Source organism: Rousettus aegyptiacus, unplaced genomic scaffold (genome assembly GCF_014176215.1).
Source record: "Rousettus aegyptiacus isolate mRouAeg1 unplaced genomic scaffold, mRouAeg1.p scaffold_m13_p_17, whole genome shotgun sequence".
NCBI classification, from domain to species: domain Eukaryota; kingdom Metazoa; phylum Chordata; class Mammalia; order Chiroptera; family Pteropodidae; genus Rousettus; species Rousettus aegyptiacus.
The window spans coordinates 40041333-40064169 of NW_023416292.1; the positions used below are offsets into that span (position 1 = coordinate 40041333).

The following is a 22837-nucleotide window of genomic DNA, read 5'->3' on the forward strand; positions in this document are numbered from 1 at the left end:
TTCATATAATAGGCATTCAACAAAATAACTATTCGTTAACATAAATGACTGCAATTTTGTTCTAAACCATCTTTATCATCTAAGGCTGGCTACTGGATATGTAGTATAAAGAGTACAAAAGTGTGGCACTGGCCTTTTGATAGGGGTTCAGTGACACTGATCTGAAACTATAAAAATAAAATTTAAAAAAAAGTAGTCTGAGCCAATTTTTACAACTAAAACCACTGAATCACCGCTGTGTTCTAAAATAGAGATAGATGAAAGACGATAGAAAGATAGATAGATAGATAGATAGATAGATAGATAGATAGATAGATAGACAGACAGATATGTTTCTCTTCTCAGGTCCTGTATAGTGGTGCTTATTTACCGCTTTAACAAGAAAAATCTGATAAACAGTCTGCTTTTCATGGTGGTCCAAGTTACTTAATATGCCCCACTGTAGAAAATGAGTTAACAGTTTGGACTAGATAACCATCGATTTCCATCTATTTTCGACACTCAGAAAACTGACACACCCTTAATATTCAACACTAATGCATATTTTTTCCCATCATAACAAGCATCCAAAACAAAATTTTAGTAAAGATCCGTGGGGGCAGATACAACTCCAAAGATCAACACTGAGAAGCCCAGCGGTGGCCATCATCATAAAGAAAAATTGAGAAAGGGAAGTCTTAAGAGAGCATAAAATAAATTTTGCTTCTACATTTTTGATACTCAAGAGAAAAAGGCTAAGGAGAATTTTCCCTTTGAAGTACAAAGTTAATTGCTAAATAAACTTTGACAAAATCACAATATCATATTTAAGCTAACAAATATCTGGTCCAATACTTAATGTACAGAGATATGTTTTATAATTACATCTAACATCTACCAGCCCATGTTTACTTGGCTTTAGAAGAAAGAAGGAGGAAGCCCAATGCCAAGTTCTCCGTGGTTGACCCCTCTGCGCCTTTGTTAGAGACCTTCAAGTTCTGACTTGCCCAGAGGACCCAGAGTTCCTGCTTCAGAGATTTCCCATTAAGACACAGCCAAGATACAACCTTAACTCAGCAACAGGGATATCACTAGGGGTCATTCCCAAACACAACAAACTCTTCCCTTAATACAAACAGTATGGATCCATTTTAATGAAAAATGTCCCTAAAGGACTGCCTGCCTGTGGGAGGTCTATGGGCCCTCAGTTAAAGCTTTACTAAGAGAAAACTTGTGTATTGCTGTTCGGAGTAGACAAAATACCACTACTTGATAAACCTCCTATTTCTAAGACTCTCAAGCAACAGCACAAAAATAGCTCCACTAATGGCAGTGTATTATTCTAATCGCAAGAGATCCATTTTGTTCTGCACAGGTGAGGATCAGGAAATATGTCTCAGAGTTTCAGAACGCGAATTCTTCTAGCTCTTAATAGACAATGGGGGAGTGAGCAGGGATTAGGGATGAAGCCCTGAAAAATCTGGAGTTAAAGTTAAACAGGCTCCTTCGTTACTCAGGACCATTCGGAATCTTTAAAATGGAGACGTGCTTTGTACATCTCCAAGAGAGTTCCAAAATTATTTAATCATTGAATCTTTTTTTTTTTTTTTTTGCCATAGCCAATTGTATAGAGCAGTAGTTCTCAGCCTTGGCTTGGCAGCATATTGAAATCATGTAGGTAGTTTTTAGAAATCTCAATATCCAGACTTCACCCTAGACCAATTATATCAGAATGTCTGGGAACAGAACCCGGGCATGAATATTTTTCTAAAGCTTCTCAGACTTTTTAAAACCAACAACATAACTTTGAAAAACACTGACCTATAAATCCTAGCCTCTGCTACAACTTAAAATAAAATAGTCACACAAAAATGCATTCCTGGGCCTATCCAGGAAGAGACCTGCAATAAATAGATAGATAGAGAGAGATAGAGATAGAGAAGTAAGTAAGGAAACTAACAATTGGTGATACGACATCCAACCAGCTTTATCTCGTTGGATGTCAGCATATAGCGCCCTACTTCAACCTCACCTCTGCACCTAGTCATTATTTTTCCTATCATACTTTCTGCATTTGTCTTCCAAACTGAGACCTCGGGTATTATTTATTGTCTGTACAGTCTTATAGTTTTATTCCTCATTTAATTTTATATGTCACAGAAAAATTGCTTTCTTTCATATTTATGAATCATCAATACCAAAAACACGTACCAAGATGATACATATGGACCAATAAACAAAGAAATAAATTTAAAAAGCAAAAAGGAGAGCGATTTAAATTGGTTATCTTTTCAATGTTTTGTGAGACAGAGTTTTCACAAATGCCATTTTATGAACACTAAAGAATGTAGATTTAAAAACTGCTGCCACTGACTGCCAAGAAAACAATCTGGGAATAGCACAAAGGGTTGGTAGTCTCGTGGGACCTTACACAGCTGAAATTAATATGACTTTGTAGGATGATGGGTCAATGATACAGACTATAAATTTGGTCATACACTGAAAGGAAGAGGAACTAAAAAGATTTATACCAGGCTTGCCAATTCAAGCTCTGCGGACTCTGGCCCCAGCCAGACCTGAAAGGCCCCTTGTTCCTTTGAACGTCAATTACAAAGCCAACACTTAAGACAGATGGACTCGAAGAATTAGAGTAAGTGAAAAATGCCCTTTTCCTCTAATTTTAATCTAAAGTCACTCGTAATTAACATGTTGGCTAGCTTCAGTACACCTGAAAAGTACAGTTTTTGACGAAACTACTTCACAGTTAAATGGAACACCCTAACTAACACTGACTTGCAAACAAACACTAACAATCCAACAAACACTCCTGAGTGTCATACCAAGCCTGAACTTCAATTATCTCTGAAGTCTACAATGTTAAATGTAACCAAGATTAGAAAGTAAATGGGGTTGGTGGTGGGGAATTACGTGAAGGTGGTCGAAAGGCACAAACTCCCAGTTATAAGATGAATAAGAACTGGGGATACAATACACTGCTATGTGGTATATTTGAAAGCTACTGAGAGTAGATCCTAAAAGTTCTCATCATAAGGGGAGAAAAGCTTGTAATTACATGAGGTCATAGATACTAACTTATCGTGACAATCATTTTGTAATATATGCATGTCAGGTTATTATGCTGTACACCTTACACTTATACAGCGCTATATGCCAGTAATATCTCAATGAAACTGGAAAAAGAAAGAATAGGCAGTAAAGCTAGCCGAATTTTTGTTGTTAAATTTGTCTCATCTTTAGAGAATTTTTAATAGGTTAATAGAAAACTATAACTTAAAAACATTTAAGATAAATCCAAATAGAAAAATTCAATCAGTCTTTTCAGTTATAATAAAGTACCTTCACTACAAACATCACATTATATAGTATCCTACTTAACCTGCCATAATAAAAGACAGCCTATGCCATACAAATGAAAGATTCCAGCACCTAAAATCAGCACCTGGATTGCTATTCTCCAGTTTTCAGCCTAACATAAAAGGCATTCATGGGGCTTACCCCTAACTTCTCCAATCCCCAGTTCTAGGGTTAAACCTCCTTTCTCAGTATTCCCGTAACACCCACTCCTAACACTCATAAAACACTGCCATTGTTTTACGTACCTATATACTTACTAACCGCACACGGAGTTCCCCAGAGCAGGTACCTAGCTGTCCTAATTATCTTTCGATCCATAAAACTATTACAGTGACTGGCACAGAAAAAGCAAACAAATGCATGTACGAATTATTCCCTGGCATGCAAATAAGAAAAAAAAGCCCAGTTCTGGCCCCCGAGAGAAGATTCAGCCATATGTGGTGGAGTGTTAGCCATGCAAACAAATAATCACAATACAAGACGTTTGCTTTAATGGTGTACGTAGCAAATGCAATGAGGCATGAGCAAAATGTAGTACGGAATTATAGGCAAAGCCTCCCAAGAAAAATGAGGAAGCTCTTTACAGAAGAGACTGCTCAGATAAATGTTTGTAGATGAATAAATCTTGAAGAATGTAATTATTTAAATTCACAGTAGTCTTAAACCCTCTTCACTAGAAAGATGCTAAAATTATACAGCACAAATGGGAACATAGGCATTTAGTGACTGAGAGAACATAAAGACACCAACCGCAATTCAACAAGCCTTCCGAATGGTCTTCCTTTTCGAAAAAGACTTTAAACAATAAAGCAATTACACTTAAATGGAAGTTCCTTTAAGGCTTCCAGTTTTTAAATAAAAGTGTTAATGCAGCAACAGCAGATTTTTTAAAATCTAGATAATAAAAGTGTAATTTAACAACAAATGCTGTAAAATACCTACCAGATAATTGAATCCAGATTACAAATGAAGGCCAAGGCTGACCGGAACCAGCATGAAAATGATTCTTTTTTCTTTTAATTACAGTTGAAATTTAATACAATATTAGTTTCAGGGGAACAACACAGCAGTTAGACATTTACATAACTTATGAAGGATGCTTCTTAATGATACTGCATTAGCTTTAGTCAGCCTGGACTGTAGAATAAAATCAACTCGCAACTTAGCCTTAGGGAAAATTAAGTTTCTTTAGTCAAATTTCAGAAAACTAGTAGTATTTTTTCAACTAAATTCCTCACTAAATTATAAATGCACTACTTTGTCTTATTTTCTACTTTAAATGTATGGTTTACAAAGAGTATGCATTTAGAAATGCAGTTTACAAAGAGTATGCATTTAGAAATGCAGTTTAAGATAAACAGTTCTTGGTGCATTGAGTTATAAGAAAGATACAACTGAGAGCTACATTCAAGGTGCCTAAACCAAGGAACAAATGCCTCATATTTCTATTAAGCATTCTTTTTTCATATAATGAGTAGTACCCTTATGCAAACAGATTACTAAAATCTCTTTATGACTAACAATAATACTGTAATTTTCTTTATAACATTGTCTCAGCTTCTTTCTCTAAAATACATTTGAAACTATGTGAATTTAAAAAGCTTTAAGTAAAATGATAGAAAATGATCTAAATGTCTACCCGTTAGGAACTGGTTAATGCATTCTTGTACATTATACAGAAATAAGACAGAATGAGGAAGGAAGCTCTCTAGCTACTAATATGAAAAGATATCCAAGATGAGTCAAGTGAAAAAAATCAAGGATTAGACTAGTATATGCTACATTTTGTGATAAAAATGGGAAAAAATGAGAATGTCTATCTTTATTTGCTTATATGTACATGAAGAAGCTCTAGAAGGAATAAACTAATACCAGAAGTAATCCAAAAAGGACTAGAGAGATGAGAGAAACAATGGGAGAATGAATTTTTACCGTAAACTTTCTTACATATTAAAAAATATTTTGAACCAATTTATATTTTCAAATATTTAAATAAAAACAATTTAGAAAAATAGGCTACCATTATAACAGTTATGATTTATTTCTATGTTAAGTAGTAACAATTTCCTTATTATCTTTTCTTCCATACTGATCATCTTAACTATTCAAACATTCTAGCTCTCAGGGAACAAATTAATTACCTGGCGCACATAAGCTAAAAATATAACCACGCTTAGCTTAATAATCTGTCACTTTTTACCTGCCCTTCGGTAGCTAATTAGCTCACAGTCTAGATTGCCTGGGGATAGTCTCCTCTCACAGTGAACTTCACCCCTTGATCTCACTAAGGAGACCAAGCACGCTAAGCATCCTCTCCCCCATTCCTCCTCCCCACCTTGAAACTTAGGGAATCCCTCAATTAATAATGCCCCCTCCTGTGGCCTAAGAAACAGAGGTGAGACTCCTTTGAACCTTAGGATTTAGTCTTAATCTATTCATTCGAATATTTACTAAAAGTACTTTTAAGTGCCAGGCACTGGGACCTGCCCTCTGTGAGTTTACAGGAGAGCAAGGCTAACAGAGAGGCCTCCTCAATCTTTTCTGATCCTTTCTTTCACTATTGCCGACAATTATATTAGTAACAATTATAAGCAATGCATATGCTTGTAGGTGTGGACACGCAAAAAGGCAAAAATACTAGAATCATTCACAACTCTATCAGAGGTGGCTGCTGTGGGAGTTTTGATGTATGTTCCTTTCTACTTTTTCAACAAGCTCGAGTTTACTCAAAATTTTTAAAACCTCTTCTTCAGGTGATACTTACTAAATGGTCTTTTCCAACACTAATGAAAAGGCAGCCATCTTCAGGATGAAAACGGATTTGTATGTTAAACAGTTGATTTAGGATCCCCACTAATCTTCTAGGAAGATACTTAGAGGGTCTTATTCTACATCCCCAGCCCCTGATATTCAGTCAGTGCTCAATCAATGCTCAGGAAATGAAAGAATGAATGGATGAATCAATGACGTAGATTACTGAAATCTAACAAATTATTAGCTCATGAATAAGGCACTCCTTGTGCTTAAACTGTCAAGACAAAAAAGGATTTAAAGAAAAAAATTAATTCCTCAAAGGAGAAAGCTATTTTATTCTTAGTTACTAGACAGGGAGAAAAAACTCTGCAAAAAGGAAATAATATAAACAATTACTTCATTTCATTCTATATAACATCTTGGTCACAGACTTAAAACAATTAAAAAACACAATAATCCAACTCCAAAGCAGCGAGCCATCTAGCAAAGTGTTACAGCCCAAGTCTCACAAGCAGTTATACCTGAATGGAAGATAGGGGGAATTGGAGCCAGACAGGAGTGCTCTGTAGGCTTCTTCTGGTGTCTTCTTCAAATAGATTACCTATGACAGATAAATAGCAACATTTAGAACACCATCAAAGAACGACTAAAACTAATTTAATTACTCACCAAACTTGCATTTCACATCTTCCATTTTGAGGGACAACTGTCATGGTGATAATGCTGATCTTTAGTCAGCAACTGAGCTGCCAAAATTTCCTTTGCATCTTGTAACTGAACTGCAGGCTTTGGCTTAAGGATGGGCAAGAGCTCAGAGACAGAGGGCAGATCCACGAGGAGGCCACCCACTGAATAGACTCCATGGAAGGGCTCTCCCTTTTGGGAGCAAAACAATTGTCCTTCCATTATTGTACTACGTGGGCTCCAAAGACCAGTGAGGGCCTCCCTGTCCTTCTGAGAAGATGTACTCTGAGATAATTCAGTGCCCAGTGAATTCTGAAAGACATCTCAGAGTGAGTGTGATATCCGTGGAAGGTCTACCGAGTTCTCTGTTTGCTCTGAGGAAAGCCCATGTTGCTCTCTAAACACTCAACATCGTAATAAAGTGGTTGAAAATGCAGGCATGTAAGAGCATTGGAAAATATATTGGCTTGCCTCTTGATACCAAAGAAACTTGAATCCCTGAGGTCCAACATTTCAAACTAATCTTTAAAAAATAAACAAAAGGAGCTCTTAAAATCAGTGAACAAGTTCCATTTAATCAACTTATTGACTATATAATATGTGCCAGGCACTGTATCAGGTAGTGGTGCATCTCTTAATAGAACTGACATTCTCGTGGAGCAAAGACAGTAATAAACAACAGAAACATATAGTCTGAGGTACGTGCTGAAAAGGAAAGAAATAGGGTCCTGGAACAAGAACAGAAAGGGGCTGCCTGCCTGAGGTAAGGCAGTGGCGCAGGGGTCTCTGGAAGGCATACAGGGTAAGATGACCAAGGAGAGAGTGGTGGGGGGAGTTAAGGGAGAGGGGGAATAACAGGGCAGGGTCCTTGAGGCGGGAAAGAGCTTTGGGAGTTGGACAGAGAAGAGACGCCGTGCAAGGGCAGGGAAGCATGGGCGAGCCAGGTAGTGGCCGGGTGGTGAAGGGCAAAACAAACCCTGGGGAGGGTCTGGTTTTATTCTAAGTGCACTTCAGTGTTTTAATTCTGAGCTGAGGGCACTGGTCCATTTCCTCTATAGCATGAATCAAATTTGATTCCTAAAATGTCTTCTCCCTGGAATCAATGGCATTATTTCCCTGACATGTCCCAACATCAGAACCCTATGCAATTCAATGACAAGAATGGCAGAGTCTCGGTTCTTACTTACTAAGTAGGGCTTTCCTCTCTACTTACAAAGTTTCTTTGAGCTTTAAGCTATACCACTAGCAATATATTACACATATTTAAAAATTAATACTTTCAGGAATAGAAAACACCTCAATTCTGAATTCTCTAAAGAAAGAAAACTAAAATAAATGCAGAAAAAATACTTCTAACTTTAGTAAGAAAGCTCCACATTCATTTGACAAGTAAACATGAAGGTCTGATAAAGGACCTACCAACCAAAGCAAATATAATAAATGAGGGAAAATGAAACCACTGTAAAAGAATCATCTAGATATGAGGACTAGACTCTACAAAGGAATCACATCTTGAGTTGCAGCTCAAATAATCACAAAAATCCATTTAAATCAATCCTAGCTTAAAACACGTTTTCAGCAGCCAATATTAAAACAGGACTGTGCTGTACCCTAATGGGTAGGTTATATAGTACAAATAGAGCTGGTTATAATGCAGTGATTTTCAAGCCCAAAGATGCAGCTGTCTTTGAAAGCTGACTACGCCTACTAAAAGGGAAAGCTGCTTGGAGAAAGCTTCTGTGTTTGGATTAGATAATTAAAGCTTCTACAACAACCTTTGAAAAGCAAAAATACACTTCCCACCTCAGGAGCAATTACATTAATTCCCTTCGATTTTGACGCAGCCACAGCCATTGTGCAGGAGAGAGGCAGCGGCCCACATGAAATACCCCTTTAGACCGGCCACCCCACAGGGCTTCGCTGCTCATCTCACCTGGGTGACTCAGCACGCAGGACCCACGCTCTCACACTGTAAGATGAGAGTCTCTGTTTTTATTTTTGTCCCAGTGCTAAATTATTAATAAGTGCAAAGTGAAACCCAACAGAGGCCATCTAAATTCCAGGAAGATTCCAGAGACAGGTAAAAGCAATGACCTTTTACAACTTGATGACAGGTACATGGGGTGAGTGGTGACATGTTCTCATAAATGAGGGCAGTGCTGAATGCATACGTGGCTGGGGTCATTAAAATACCAAATTCCATTTTTCCAGGAGAAAATATGTCATGGATTCTTACGTCAGAACTTTCTAGACATGTCTCCTATTAAAAAGAGAAAGAGCCAGGCAAACGAGGCCTGAGAGCTGAGAGATCTCCGAAGGAAGCAACGCTTAAGCCTCGCCATTGAGGAATTCTCCAACTCCCACTGCTGCTCTGGAGTGGAGTCAGAATCTCAGCACAGGGCGGACTCCAAAGCCACAGCAACTCTATACCTCGCATCTGCTTGAAAATACATACGCAGGCAACGGAAGTGCAAACCTGCGAAAAAAGGTCCCTACTCTTCCAAATTCCTAAATGCCATTACACTTGACCTTCAAAATTAGGTGACTTCACACTGTTGACAGTAGTTGTGCCTGAGGAACAGGGCCTGAGGAGGGCGAAGGGAAGAAAGGAGGACTTCTCCTCTACACTCGCTACTAGCTCCACGTTTCTTGTGTTTCGTACAGACATGTATTAATTTGTCTTTTTTTAAAATGTGGAGTAACTGAATAGTTGTGAAATGTTAAATGTATGCTTACTAAAAGTAAAACCTATATCTAACAAACACTCAAAACTTTGTTACCAGATATTCTAATATTTCTAAAAAATTTTATGGATAAAATTAATTTCAAAGTGTCTTCTAAATATCCTGATTTTCCTTTTCTTCTTCTCAGAAAAAAAAAAATGCTGCCTACTCTTCTCATTAGATATTAACAGATATAAATCCAAACTGAAAGAATCTTCCCAAACCTTTGACTGATAAAACCTAGTTATCACTAGAATAGTGAGTATTTATGCATCATTTATATGAAATTGCCCTATTCTTGCCATGAAGCACCAGAAATTTTCTCAATAGAATAGCATTGGACATATACGTTTGTATTTTCAACTGACTAGGAGTCAAATGATTAAAGTGATTTTTTTCTACTAAAATATACTTTGATGCCAGGTATTAAAAGTCCAAATAACTCAACATAATTTCTTTAATAAAAGATTCTTAAAGAGCTAATGTTTCTATATGTATATATAATAGCTATGAGGCTTTTATTTAACAACATAATTAAAATTATAGTACTATGAGCTAGCGTAATAAGTATTATTCATCAATAAACCACTGTTTCCCAAACTCGATTATGCATCCACCTTCCCACTTCTGGCACCACATGTAGCACGATCCACTATCATTTCTCCTTAAATACACATTCTCTTTTAAGTTAAATTAATTTATTCTAAAGTGTTTTATATCATTGTTATCAATGGAAAACCAGTATCACTTGCATAGTCTACACATAAATGAATATTAAATTACAAAACTCTTAAAAGTTAAAAATGTGTTTACCACAAACTGAGAAGCAATATAATGAATATCAAGTTTGAACTAATTTTATAGAAACAACAGACCAACCTGGTAAATTAAATAAAATCCTCTTAGAGTCTGCAAATACTTCTAAATCAAGTCATCCTCAAAAAGTCCAGCCAGGTAGCCAACCTTTGACCACGATAAGGTCTCAACCTGCCTTTCCAGGTGAATTTGTCATTGTTCCTTAGATAAACCCCATCCGCTAGCCTGGACTCCTCCAACTATTCCCTAAACATCCTGGACATCTTCTGGTATCTGAGGTTTTTTCTGGAATACTCTCCACAGCACTTCTGCCTATTAAAATTCTTCTTATTGAATTAGACCTTATTTCAAACACCATCTCCATGATGCCTTTCTTCTTTAGCTCAGAAATCCTTCCCTTTACTCCTTAGTAAAGGGACTCTTAAGAGTGATTATGACCATGATAATGACAATGATCATAAAAACAAAAAAGTTATGTAGTCCATACTAGTGCCAGGCATTATTCTAAGCACTTCATATAATTTGGCTCATCAATCCTCACAGCTGCCCTGAGGTAGGTTCCTTATTATCTCCATTCCCACTTGACACATGAAATGCAGAGAATCGGTTGCTCGGGGTCACAGGGCTAGGGTGCAGGAGTCAGGCAGTTCCAGTCAGGCTGTTCGGTGCCCCTGGGCACTCCTAAGCTAGTCCTGATGGGCCCTTCACAGCTGTGTTGGGATGAGTTTCCTTTACACTAAAACAGAAAGCTCCTGGAAGCAGTGACCAAGCTTTCTAAACCTTTGTTGACCTTAAAACGCTTCCTGGCAGATAGATGCTCAGTAAGTACATGTTTAATAAATAACTGCTTTAAACTAAGATACTGTGGGAATCCAGAACAAGCCACCCCAAGATATGCCTCAGTGGTTACTTAGAGCAAGAGGCAATTTTAGCTTCAGGCGCCAGAGAAACTTCTATCTCCCCAGTTATATAGCTAAAGGAATTTTCACTAGGGTCCTTGCCCATAAGAGTGTATCAGAGAGATATCCTCTTTTGACCTATAGGACAGGGCAAACTTCGATTTACTAAATGTCTGCTCTTCTTATCATCCTGCCATGACCTTTTGAAGCCCCAAAAGCACCTTACTGCATCCCTAGCTCAGGATGTCTTATATTCTTCAGTCCCCATTTGTATCTCTGACTCTCTCATGTATGTGGAATTCCCATACACACAAGATTCAATTTGATTTTCTCTTGTCAATCTGCTTCCTGTTGAGTTGATTATTCAGCCAGCCAAAGGAACCAGAGGAGAGAAAGGGGAATTTTTTCCTTCTCCCACAATCTGAGTACGTCCACCCTAGAAGGTTAATTCAGTTTAATTTGTGAATGAGATTTTTAAAATATGTTGCTATGACTTCAGTGGTAATGCCCAGGGGAGCTGGTGAAATTAACTTTCCGAGCCCAGTGGTATGAGAGCATCAAACTAGGCATAGTCAGTTCTTCAGTGATGTGCTAACAGAGAGTAAGAAAGAGGCTCTCACTCAAGTGATGAGCTTTCACTCAAGTGATCTGTATTCACTTACAAAAAGTATTTCGAGAGTCAAGGGATACTACCTGACTCAGATTTTCGCCCTCCCAGTTCCACTCCCAGCACCTGATGAAAGGTAGGAAGCAGGAGGTAGAAAGCATAAGACAAGTCCTCAAAGATCAATAGGTATTCACTTACTGCTTACAATTTGCACAGGAACCTACACACATATGAGGATGCAGGAGAAGTCTGCAACCTCTACTAGGATTCGAAGATGGTGAAACAAGGGCTCTAAGGGGGAACGGTCTATGAAGGGACCTCACTCGGCCTGGCCTTCCTTCCATCCTGGCAGCTTTCAGATGGCCACTTCCTTCCCTTCTTTGGGACCACGGCTCAGTCACTTTGGCAGAGCAGTCTTCTTTGGCGACCTGATGGGATCGGGTCCCTCATGTTCTCAAAGCTACCTGTTCTTCTCCTTCCACCTCCTTCCCTAGTTTGTCATAGTGTGTTTCTGTGAATACTGTAGTCTGTCGCCCCGGCTAGCCTGTAAGCTTGAGAGCAGGATTTCTCTGTATCTATAGGACTCATCACTGTAACTGAAGCATAGCACTCACTCAAAAAATGTTTGACTGCTATATGAACAAATAGTGGAGAGAAAGAACACATTTTATGTGAGAACAAGTATGACATGGTCACATGGTCACAGAACATGGATCATCTATCTAGAGCAGTGGTCCCCAACCTGTTTGGCACCAGGGACGGGTGCTCCTATGAGAATCTAATGCCTGATGATCTGGGGTGGAGCTGAGGCGGTGATGCTAGCGCTGGGGAGCGGCTGCAAATACGGATGACACTTTGCTCGCTCAGCCCATTTCCTAACAGGCCCCAGACCAGTACCCACTGGTCCATGGCCCAGGGGTTGGGGACCCTTATCTGGAAAGTAGGTAACAGAATGTAGTATTAAGTGCTCCGAGTTCACTGCCAAGCTGCCCGAGTTCAAATGCAGGCTCTTTCACTTATAAGCTATATTACATTAACTACCTGCTTCCATTTCCTTACCTGTGGGGATAATGGCTCTACCTGCCTCATAAGACTGATTGTTGGAAAGATTAAATAAATTAATAATATATGCAAATTGCTCAGATTTGTATCTAGCACAGAACTCTTCCGTAGCAAGGGGCCACAGAAAGGAGATAAACTTTGATCCCCAGATATTTTTTTTCCTTTTTGCCCTCTGTATCCATGTGAATCGGGACCTAAAATTATTGTTCTTTCTGAAATGTTAGCTCTGAAGCCTGTCCATGGATGCAAACATCGAAACATGAGGTTGTAAACACTCCCCGATTGCTATACACAAAAACCGTAACACAGAGACCAGCATTTAGTTCAACCCTCTCATTTTAAAGTACAGACATCACCCTGTTCTGCCTTTTCAAATGGCCTCCTGAGTCTCCTGGTTGCCATAGTATCAACAACCATAAAATCAAGGCGCTGGCCCGTTTTATCAAGTCCATTGTCAAAATATCAAAAGATCCCTGAGGTGGCCCATGTTTCCCTCCAAAAAAGCCCATACAACCAGAAGAGAGTTGATGCTGTACCATTTTTCCTTATGTGAACTTCTCATAAATTGTTTTTAGGAAAGAAAAGCATTACTAGTTACCTGCAAAAGATGAACCGCAGACGTCTTGGAACAAACATCTAGAAAAATACTATGAGATAAGAAACTCTGCAAACAATTAAAAAATAAAATGTCTAAAGTTGCTTCCTAGGCTCCCAACTTTGGTTCTCAGACTTCTTAAATGTCAGGGCACTTAATTTATAAACTGCTTTTTCCTGAAGACTGCATTAAGTCTTAATTGTCATACACAAAAGCACAAATAAAATGCTTAACTTTATTATTTTTAGCAACATTTTTCTTCTTAATCATTTCCTCCCATTATAACCATTGACTGAGAAAACAATCTGTATTCAACTTTAAAATTAAAAAAAAAAAAAGGAAAAGGCAAACATTTCTCAAATGCACACTAGTTCTACTTTTGTTCTAATTGCTCACAGAAATGAAAATATTCAGTGTTAAACAATCACTGACAAATTAGGTAAGTCTGATTACAGACCAGGAGTACAACTGAATATTTAAAACAACCTATATTTTATTCAGTCTATTTTAAATCTATTGTACTACACAGTCTAATTAAAACAGCACTAGAATGAATGCATCTTATCTCCCATAGTCTTTAAAACACTGTAAAAGCAGGTAAGTCATTCTTCCTGTTCTTCAAGATTTTAGTCTATTAGTCATCACAGATTATGAGGCCTGCAAAGCATGAGACAACGCATCTGCTTAACAAATATGGAGGCAATCCTAATTATAGAAGTAAGGCAGACCTGATTGCAGGTCTCTGTCACTGTCGTTTATTTCTGCCCTAAGAATACTTAATCATCTGGCATCCTTCTAAAAACAAGGTCTGAAAATGAGTGAGGTTTTTTTGGTTGAAGTAAGGTTTGCTCTGAAATACCTTCATGTGACCTCTTCCCATTTTAATTTGGGATTTGATATACGATGAACTTAGTTCTATTTATTTGAGAATTCATTTAGAATAGAAATACTCTCTGCACCACTCCCCTTGGTGTAATTAGAGTAAAACCTTTGGGAGCTCTTTGATGGGCCATGTAGGAGAATTGCAGACAACATTGGCCATGTGTGTCTTCCCACTGAATTTGATGGGAACCAGAATTTTCATAACCAGCCTTAAAAGATGTTCTTCAGAACTGATAGTGACAGCCAGGACAAATCCACATCTTTTGCTAGCAGCAGAGAGCTCACGTTCCAACACAGACATTGCTGAGCTGCTTGCATCTCAATGAACTAGCCCAGCACCTTTTAAACAAGCCAAGGAAACACTAAGCCAACGCTCTCAGCACACAGAAGTCTAAAGGAACCCTTTAAAGGAAAAAAGGAGAAAATATTCGTTCCCAAGAAAACCTGAGTCCCTAGTCTCACAGAAGCTGAGTCCAAAGCACAGGTCAACATAACACTGTACATCATCTATCATTCATTGTCAGGAGGCAGTTAGTCTCTGTATAAAACAAACAAAAAAACACTTTGCTCCAGAATATCACTTGAATAATACATACTCTCAGACAGAACAGTTTCATGTGAAAAACTCCTCGTGCTGAGTGTCACTGTTTACTTCCAGTTACAGTATGAGATTTCATAAAACCTTTCAAATTTAGAAAGAGAAGTAAAAAAAAAAAGAGAGAGAGAAAAGCATGTTCTTTAAACTAAGGACTGAATTTGATCAAGTTTCGAAGGCAAAGAACCATAACTTCACTAATGATAAAAATGTAGAGAGATCCACTATAACAGACCAAGAATCAGTGTTTAAATCCCTTTAACACCTATTACTGATTATAGAAAATCCTTAACTTGAACATAAATTATACTCCAAAAGCTTATTTATAAAGGTTAATAATTTGGGAAATAACTTCCCAAAAATAAAATCCTATAGTTGTTAGTTTCCTAGGCTAGTCCAAAAATGATAATATGTCCCATATCATCATTAAAATCACATATCTAAAATAAAATGTAGTAGAAAATATTATTTTAAAAATTAAAACTAAATACAGAAGTGTGTTTGTTTTTTAAATTATCTTCCCTCAAGAGGCGTTGGGAGGAGAATGAAGAGGGTAAAGGGGGTAAAATAAAAGGTGATGGAAGAAGACTAGGCTTCAGGTGGTGAGCACAGGATGCAATACACAGACGATGTATTATAGAATTGTATACCTGAAACTTTCAATGAATATGCTCATAATGACTCTAAAGTGAACCCTAACTTATTTCAAATGTTTATTGGTACTTTATTATATGTCCACTTTAGAATGCATTGCTTTCCTCAATGTTTGGCATTTTGATTAGGACTGATTCCAATTCTGAGGCAATGGGAGGCAGGGTAAACATGAGAGGAGAAAGATCTTGATGTAACTAGAGGAAGATAATCGAGAAGTGAGTAAGGAAGGTTAAAACCCTTCTGCACATATGCAGCTGGAAGACTGACTAACTTGCCAGGGATGGAACCCCCCAGGGTGGGAGAGCAGTAAGACCAAGGTATGGTTGGCTTCCCATGGACTCATAGCAGCCTAAGATCACCTCTGAGGAGGTAAGGTGGACCAGACAATCCATTGTCTTCATTTTAGTAACTAGAGCATGTACCTGAGGGACCAAAAAAAAGCCATCTCATTATTTTTCAAATTGAAGAACTATGGAAGTGAGATGTTATCCAAACTTCTAAGACAGAAGCCACACAGCATATGAACTAAACCTCAGATCTAGACTCTCACAGTAACTTGTAAGCTACTATTCTTTGAACCGACTCAAGAATAGAAAACCAACAATGAATACAAAGAACTGGTTGTTCTCTTCCAGTATTTACAAAGAGTTGTTGCTTAGAGGAAGCAGGAGAAACAAGAGCTTTGCACATCAGTCAGGTGTTTGCAGAAAGGATTCGGTGGCATTTTCACTGTATATTAGCCCAAACTGTTCAAATATGTACCACATGACAGAATTATCCTTCAAGAACATAATAGAATAAATCATTCTTAAATGTGTATACATTTTGAAAGAAGTAACCATGTCTCTAAATAGTTTACTAATTTCACAAAGAGTAGAACTGAAACAAGTGAAGGCACCTTCAACTTAAAGCAACTTACACCCAACCAACAGATGTATTGCACACAGATCCAATACATATAATACACAGGAAGTTCATCCACCTTCCCTGTAGCTACTGGGAATCCCCCCAACACACACACACACCCACCACCTTCCGGCTCCCTAATGTATGCAGACCTCATGACTTCCAGAAAACACCCTCCTTCACCCCTGGTGAGCAATTTCTTATCCCATCTTTTGATCAGCAGCAAGGCTTGTACTGCAGTTACTCACAGTAAAGAAAATGAGGAAGAAGAGCTAAAAAGGAAAAGGAGATCTGCAGAGAATTCTTCATAGTTCTACATATGAGTGACTCATTTCTTCATTCAGCAGAGTTACTGGCACCAGGCACCATGGATAATAACAAGAACAAGGCAAATACGTTGCTGTCTCCATGGAGCATCCCTTGTGCATTACTTTATGTCTTTGAAGCCAGGGGAATAACAACTTCAAATAACACTCAGAAAACCTATAAATCTGTTTTAAGATACAGGTATCCTGACTTCTCCCCATTGAGCTTATGATTCACCAGATATGAGAAATTTAGCCAAAGGGTATTTCTGACTCATAATCATAGCTGAGAATCACTGTTATAAGTGTTATTTTTATAAAAGTCAGGAGGCTAAATACCTGAATTATATCACAGAACTGCAAATACCTATTATTCCCTTAGCTTGAAATGAGAGTTGATATAAGAAGTCTACATTCTCAATGAAATTCAAGGGCACAGTAACAGGCTTTGCCAATGTCCTTAATGACCCATCTGACAAATCCACCTCTTTATTCATGTTTCTACCTGCAGGCACTGAGTTATTTCAGGAATATAAAAAATGAAGACATCGCAGAAGGCTGACATGTAAATAACCGGACTACTATGGCATAGCAGCATAAGAGACATTTGAAAGATGGTGATAACTATATCATGAAGAGCTTTGAGTTGAGTTTTAAAAGATGAGTTTAAAAGGCCTTTTAAGTGCAAATCACTTACTAACTTCTCATTTCATGGAGAATAAAAGCCAAACTCCTCCTCTCACACACAAGCTCTGGCAAAGACCTCAGACTTTATTGCATACTTTAGCTTCTTCATGCTCTGTGCACCAGCCACATCGGCTTTCTCTTGGCTCCTCAACCATACCAAATTCATTCCCACCTTAAAGTCTTTTCAACATGCTACTACCTCTGCCTCGAATGCTCTTCCTCTTTATCAGCTTAACTGTCCTCACCTCGAAGAAGGCTTCTCTAAACTTCCAATCCGAAGTAGCCGGCCAGCCACTGCCACATCACCCTGTAGCAGTTATCACTGACCTTTTGTTTGTCTCCCCCAATGAGGACAGGGGTTTTCTCTCTCTCATTCATCGCTATATCCTTAGAGCCTAGAAAAGTGTCTGACATGGCTGCTCAATAATTATTTGTTCAATGTCAGAATGAACAGATGAACCAGGCAGAAGTATAGCGCGAACAACTATTTCCTATTAAAATGAACAAATGAGGAAGCAAGACTGTGGCAAGGATTTCCCGAGTGAGTTTCCTGTGGAGGTTCTTCAGTGGTTGTGCAAAAGTGAGTTGATTTTTTAAATTAACACGCATTTATTTTTAAATTAAAAGAAAGCAATAAACAATCAAATTTGACCACTGCAGAAATCACTGGGCAGCCAGATAACCTCATTTGGCATAACACTTGGAAGTATTAACTCCAGTTTCTATATATACTCTGGTAGATGTCTCATTGATTAGAAAGTCTATAGCTGCACACTGGGGATACGTCTAAATGTGAGCCTGTTCTGTCCAGATATTTGTATAAAATTGAACAGAGATGGTTCACACTCACGTAAACACCAGATGAGGCCCAGGCAGACATGTATAGGACAGGGTAATTACAAACTAACCCAGATGGGCCGATCACCTGCATCAGGCATTGCAAACACATTTCAAATCACACTCTGATAACAAATAATGTCTTCAAGGCTTTGGGTGCCTCTTTTCTAATTTTTTTTACCATAAAAAAAAAATGCATACATTTAAAATCTTTAAATATTTGACTCTGATTAAAAATTTTTCCAGTATTATTCTTTTGAGCTTTTGGATTACTTTTTACTGAAAATTATCCTGAGATTGCAAGCACCACTGTTAAAAAAAAATTATTGACATTTGTTAGCAACTACTTATATGTAAAATAAGGATTTTCTCCTTTTGAGAAAAATGGAAATAATGTTGGGGCAAAAATTAAGACTATCGCTCATAATACTGAAATTCAAATGTTTGTATATATTAATAAAGCCCATTTCAGTCCTAAAATTTGAGAACTATATAAAACATCTTATTTTACTCAGTAACTTTAAAAAAATTAATGCCTCAAAACACTGTGATTCTTGCTGTTATTTTTACAATTAGTACTGACTTCATAATTCATTTTTAAACACTCTACCTTTTAAATTACTCCATATTAAACTTTCAAGATTTGTAGAAAGTAACTTATTTATCAATGTTTTCATCAATGTTATTAATGTTTATCAATTAAACATTCAGTCATTCGTGCCACAAATATTTATTGAGCATTGATGATGTGTAAAACACTGTTCTAGTTGATGAAGCTGTTGCAGGGAAGAAAACAAAGTTCCTTTCCCTAAAGACAGAGATAAGAAATAAGTAAATAAGACAAATGGACAAAAGCTTTTTCACACAGAAGTATATGTCTTTTTGGCAAGGATGTGGAGAAAAGGGAATCCTTGTGCACTGTTGGTAGGATTGTAAATTGGTGCAGTCACTATGGAAAAGAGAATGGAAGGGCCTCAAAAAATTAAGAATAAAAGTACCATCTGACCCAGCGATTCCACTTCTGGGTATTTATTCAAAGGAATCCAAAGCACCAATTCAAAAAGATATTTGCACCCCCATGTTCATTACAGCATTACAATAGTCAGGATATGAAAGCAATCTAAGTGTCCATCAATAGATGAACAGATAAAGAAGATGTGGTGTGTGTATACACACACACACACACAATGGAATATTACTCAGTCATAAAAATGAATAAAATCTTGTTATCTGCAACAACATGGATGGACCTAGAGGGTATTACAAAATAAGTCAGACAGAGAAAGACAAATACCACATTATTTCATTTATATATAGAAAAAGAACAAAATAAAATAACAAACAAAACAGAAACAAACTCACAGACCTAGAACAAATTGATGTCCACCAGAGAGGAAGGGGACTGGGGGGAGTTGACTGAAAATGGTGAAGGGATTAAGAAGTATTAAAAATAGTCACAGAGATGCAGAATACAGCATGGAAAATACAGTCAATAGTGTAATAACCATGTCTGGTGTCAGATGGGTAATGGATTTACCAGGTGTTCACTTCATAAGGTATGTAAATGTCTAATCACCATGCTATACACCTGAAACTAATATAATATTGCATGTCAACCATAATTTTAAAATAAATTTTTTTAAAAAGTATGTTTTTTCAAGGCTACTAATAAGATTCAAATATGTGTGAGTAAATTGCTTAAGCATACACAGCAGCATATCAGCACTTAAATATACAGTACTAAATACAGCGTGTGTGTATGTAGATGAGCATGTGCATATAAATCTGAGAGCTTATTTACAGAACAGCAGAAGCTTGTAATCAGGAAGACCAAAGGAGAATAAGAAAAAAAAAATACTGAAAAGATTTATTCAGTGAAACTTAAGAAACAACCCTGCCACGGCTGATTTTGCTAGCCCACAGCTAAATGAAACAGGCAAGGAGAGCTGAATAAAAGATAATGTTGCTCTACCCATCTGCAGAAGACTAACAGAATTTCCAAATTCAAAGGGTTTGAAATTAAAAATGCTGTATAATTTTAGAGAGCCTGACCTGTTTTAAAGCCACTAAAAGTACAAGCCTGCAGGGAGAAAAGCCCAGTCTGGCCCATTTGCAGGCTATATCACAAAAGCATTCTTGCCTATCAAGCCACCAAAGGAAGGAACTGCAAACAGGAAATTGCCCTGCCCAGCCATGCCACTCCTCCCTTCCTCTGCACAAGTTCTACAAGCAGAAGCAGATGCTACCTGTTCAATTTACCAAGAAGCCACAGAGGTTGACACAACATGAGTATCTGACATCCGCTTTATTATTGTTTTACTGAATATTTAAGGTAAATGCCTTTATTATTTTTGAACAAAAATTTTCCTTGATAATTTTACCTATAATTTTGAGTAACATTTGTTTAACCTATATTTTTTAATGACAATTTAAAGCAGTCTGAAATTGCAATTTACAGATGAATTGTTATTTGGAGATGAAGGAAACTAACATGCTTGGTCCAAACAATGAAAACAAAAACAAATTCAGAGTTAGTTGGGCTGGTTTACCTTTTTTTCATCGGTTTCAAAAACACATGCACACATTAACCACTTTTAAATAATACTGTTCTGAATATAATTTTCTGTATATTCAGTAGACCACTCAGGTTGAATAATCAATAGTTTCGATTAACCACCTTTGTATTTCACATTTACAGAAGGACTTATTAATACAGCATTTTGATAAGTAACAGAATTTAAGGTATTAAACTTCCTAATTTCTTACAGAAACTTGGAGTAATGGGTGTGATTTCTAGGGACCCGTATCACTGACAGAAATTAGACACAGAAACAATTACTTGTTTTTTTTTAAAGGAAATAGACTGAGAGTCACTTTTCAATTTTTAATGGTCCAAGTACAGGAAATGAATTTTTTTAAAAAAAAAACTATTAAAAAGGTTAATAAACCTGGAAACAAAACTATAGGAATAGGAAATCTCATTGTTAACAACAACAAAAAAAGAACAGCAAAACAATAAGGCATCATTTCACCAATTAAATTTCTAAATCTTTAATGTTTATACCCAATATGCAAATATATATGACACTAGAGATTTAGCATAACACCAAATTTAGTGAAAATTGCCTTAAATACAGTAATACGTTCTAAGAGGCTAAAAATATGCTGATTTTTTAAAAAATCTAATAATATCGCTTCTGAAAGTCTAAAGACAAAAATCCGCTAAAACACTTATTATTCAGAAAAATGCCTGTCACATTATGAAGACATTTTAAAAGAATCTAAAATTTTAAACACACAATAGTATGCCCACTAAATGGAATATTATTTGGTCATGTAGGTAGCAAAAAGACAAAATATATGTAGGCCAAGTGAAAATAGGTTCACAAAACTACATTGCAATTAGACCTAAGTAATTTTAGGTATAGAATAATATTGTGGAAAATTTTGCCTACTTTCCTTCTATACTGTGGTTATGCCACTTTTAAATTGAATTGTTAAAAAAATTTAATTCACTGAATTATCTATCCCCTTTTCAAACTAGATGTTTAAAATATATTTGATCTTTTCCCAACCACTCATACTCAGCCCTCCAAAAAAACATCCTCCCCTCTCTGTTTCCCCCGTCTACATTCCCTCATCAACTTGGCCTGCTGGGCTTGGCCATCCTTGATCCCTTCCTCGCCCCAGGTTTGATGCTGGTCCCCCAAGACCCACACGAGAAGGCAGGGAGTCATTCACCTCAGTATTCCCACCTCCTAGGACAAGGCGTCATGTCTGATAACAGCTGGAAAAGCACTTGTTGAATTAGTTAATAATTATTTAAATGTGCTACCTATTTACCTATTGCATACTTTTCCTAATTATATATTGCTCGTCTGGCCCCCGTTTTCATTTAGGTATTTGTTTTTCTTTTCTTTTTTCCTTTTTTTTTTTTTTTAATTTTTATTTTGCAGAGCCCTCCACAGTGCTGGGTAGCACTCATCTTAGCTAAAAATTTACTGGACTAATGAATGCCTGAATACACATCTCAAAAATGAGAAATTCATTTGGTTTAGATAGGTTCTTCCTTTAAAATGCAAATATCACCCTAGGAGGGGACCAAAAAAAAAAAAAAAAAAAAAAGCTCATTCTCATACCTTCCAGTGAATTATCCTAACCAATCATCAGATTAACAAACATCTGAGTGCTGCTACTGTGCCAAGGAAGGATTTAAGTGTAAAATGGGAGGGAACGGCGGGGGGGGGGGGGGGGGGGGGGGAGACAAGCAGGTGAAAACCGGGCAACATCTCTCGGTTCTCCAGGAGAGGTAAGACAATGGCTCCGAAAACTTCTTGGAAGGCCACCGGACTTCCCTGCCTGAAGCCACCAGCCTTTCCTAAGCACTGAAATGGGAGGCACAGCCTCGACACCTTCGTAAGCATGACCCCTCAGTCCTCACCATGACCATGTCAGGGGGAGTGTCAGTATCTCTGTT

At 37.4% G+C, this 22837-nt stretch overlaps 1 protein-coding gene across 5 annotated transcripts in view; it reads right to left on the minus strand.

Moving 5' to 3' along the window:
• The window catches only part of CDC14A (cell division cycle 14A), a 128696-nt gene that overhangs the window by 72574 nt on the left and 33285 nt on the right, over positions 1-22837 (minus strand). For all 5 annotated transcript variants that reach the window (XM_036235145.1, XM_016133538.2, XM_036235146.1 and 2 more), the window contains one exon: positions 6630-6709. In XM_036235145.1, the coding sequence (XP_036091038.1) occupies positions 6630-6709 (80 nt within the window). The remainder of the gene's footprint in view (positions 1-6629; positions 6710-22837) is intronic.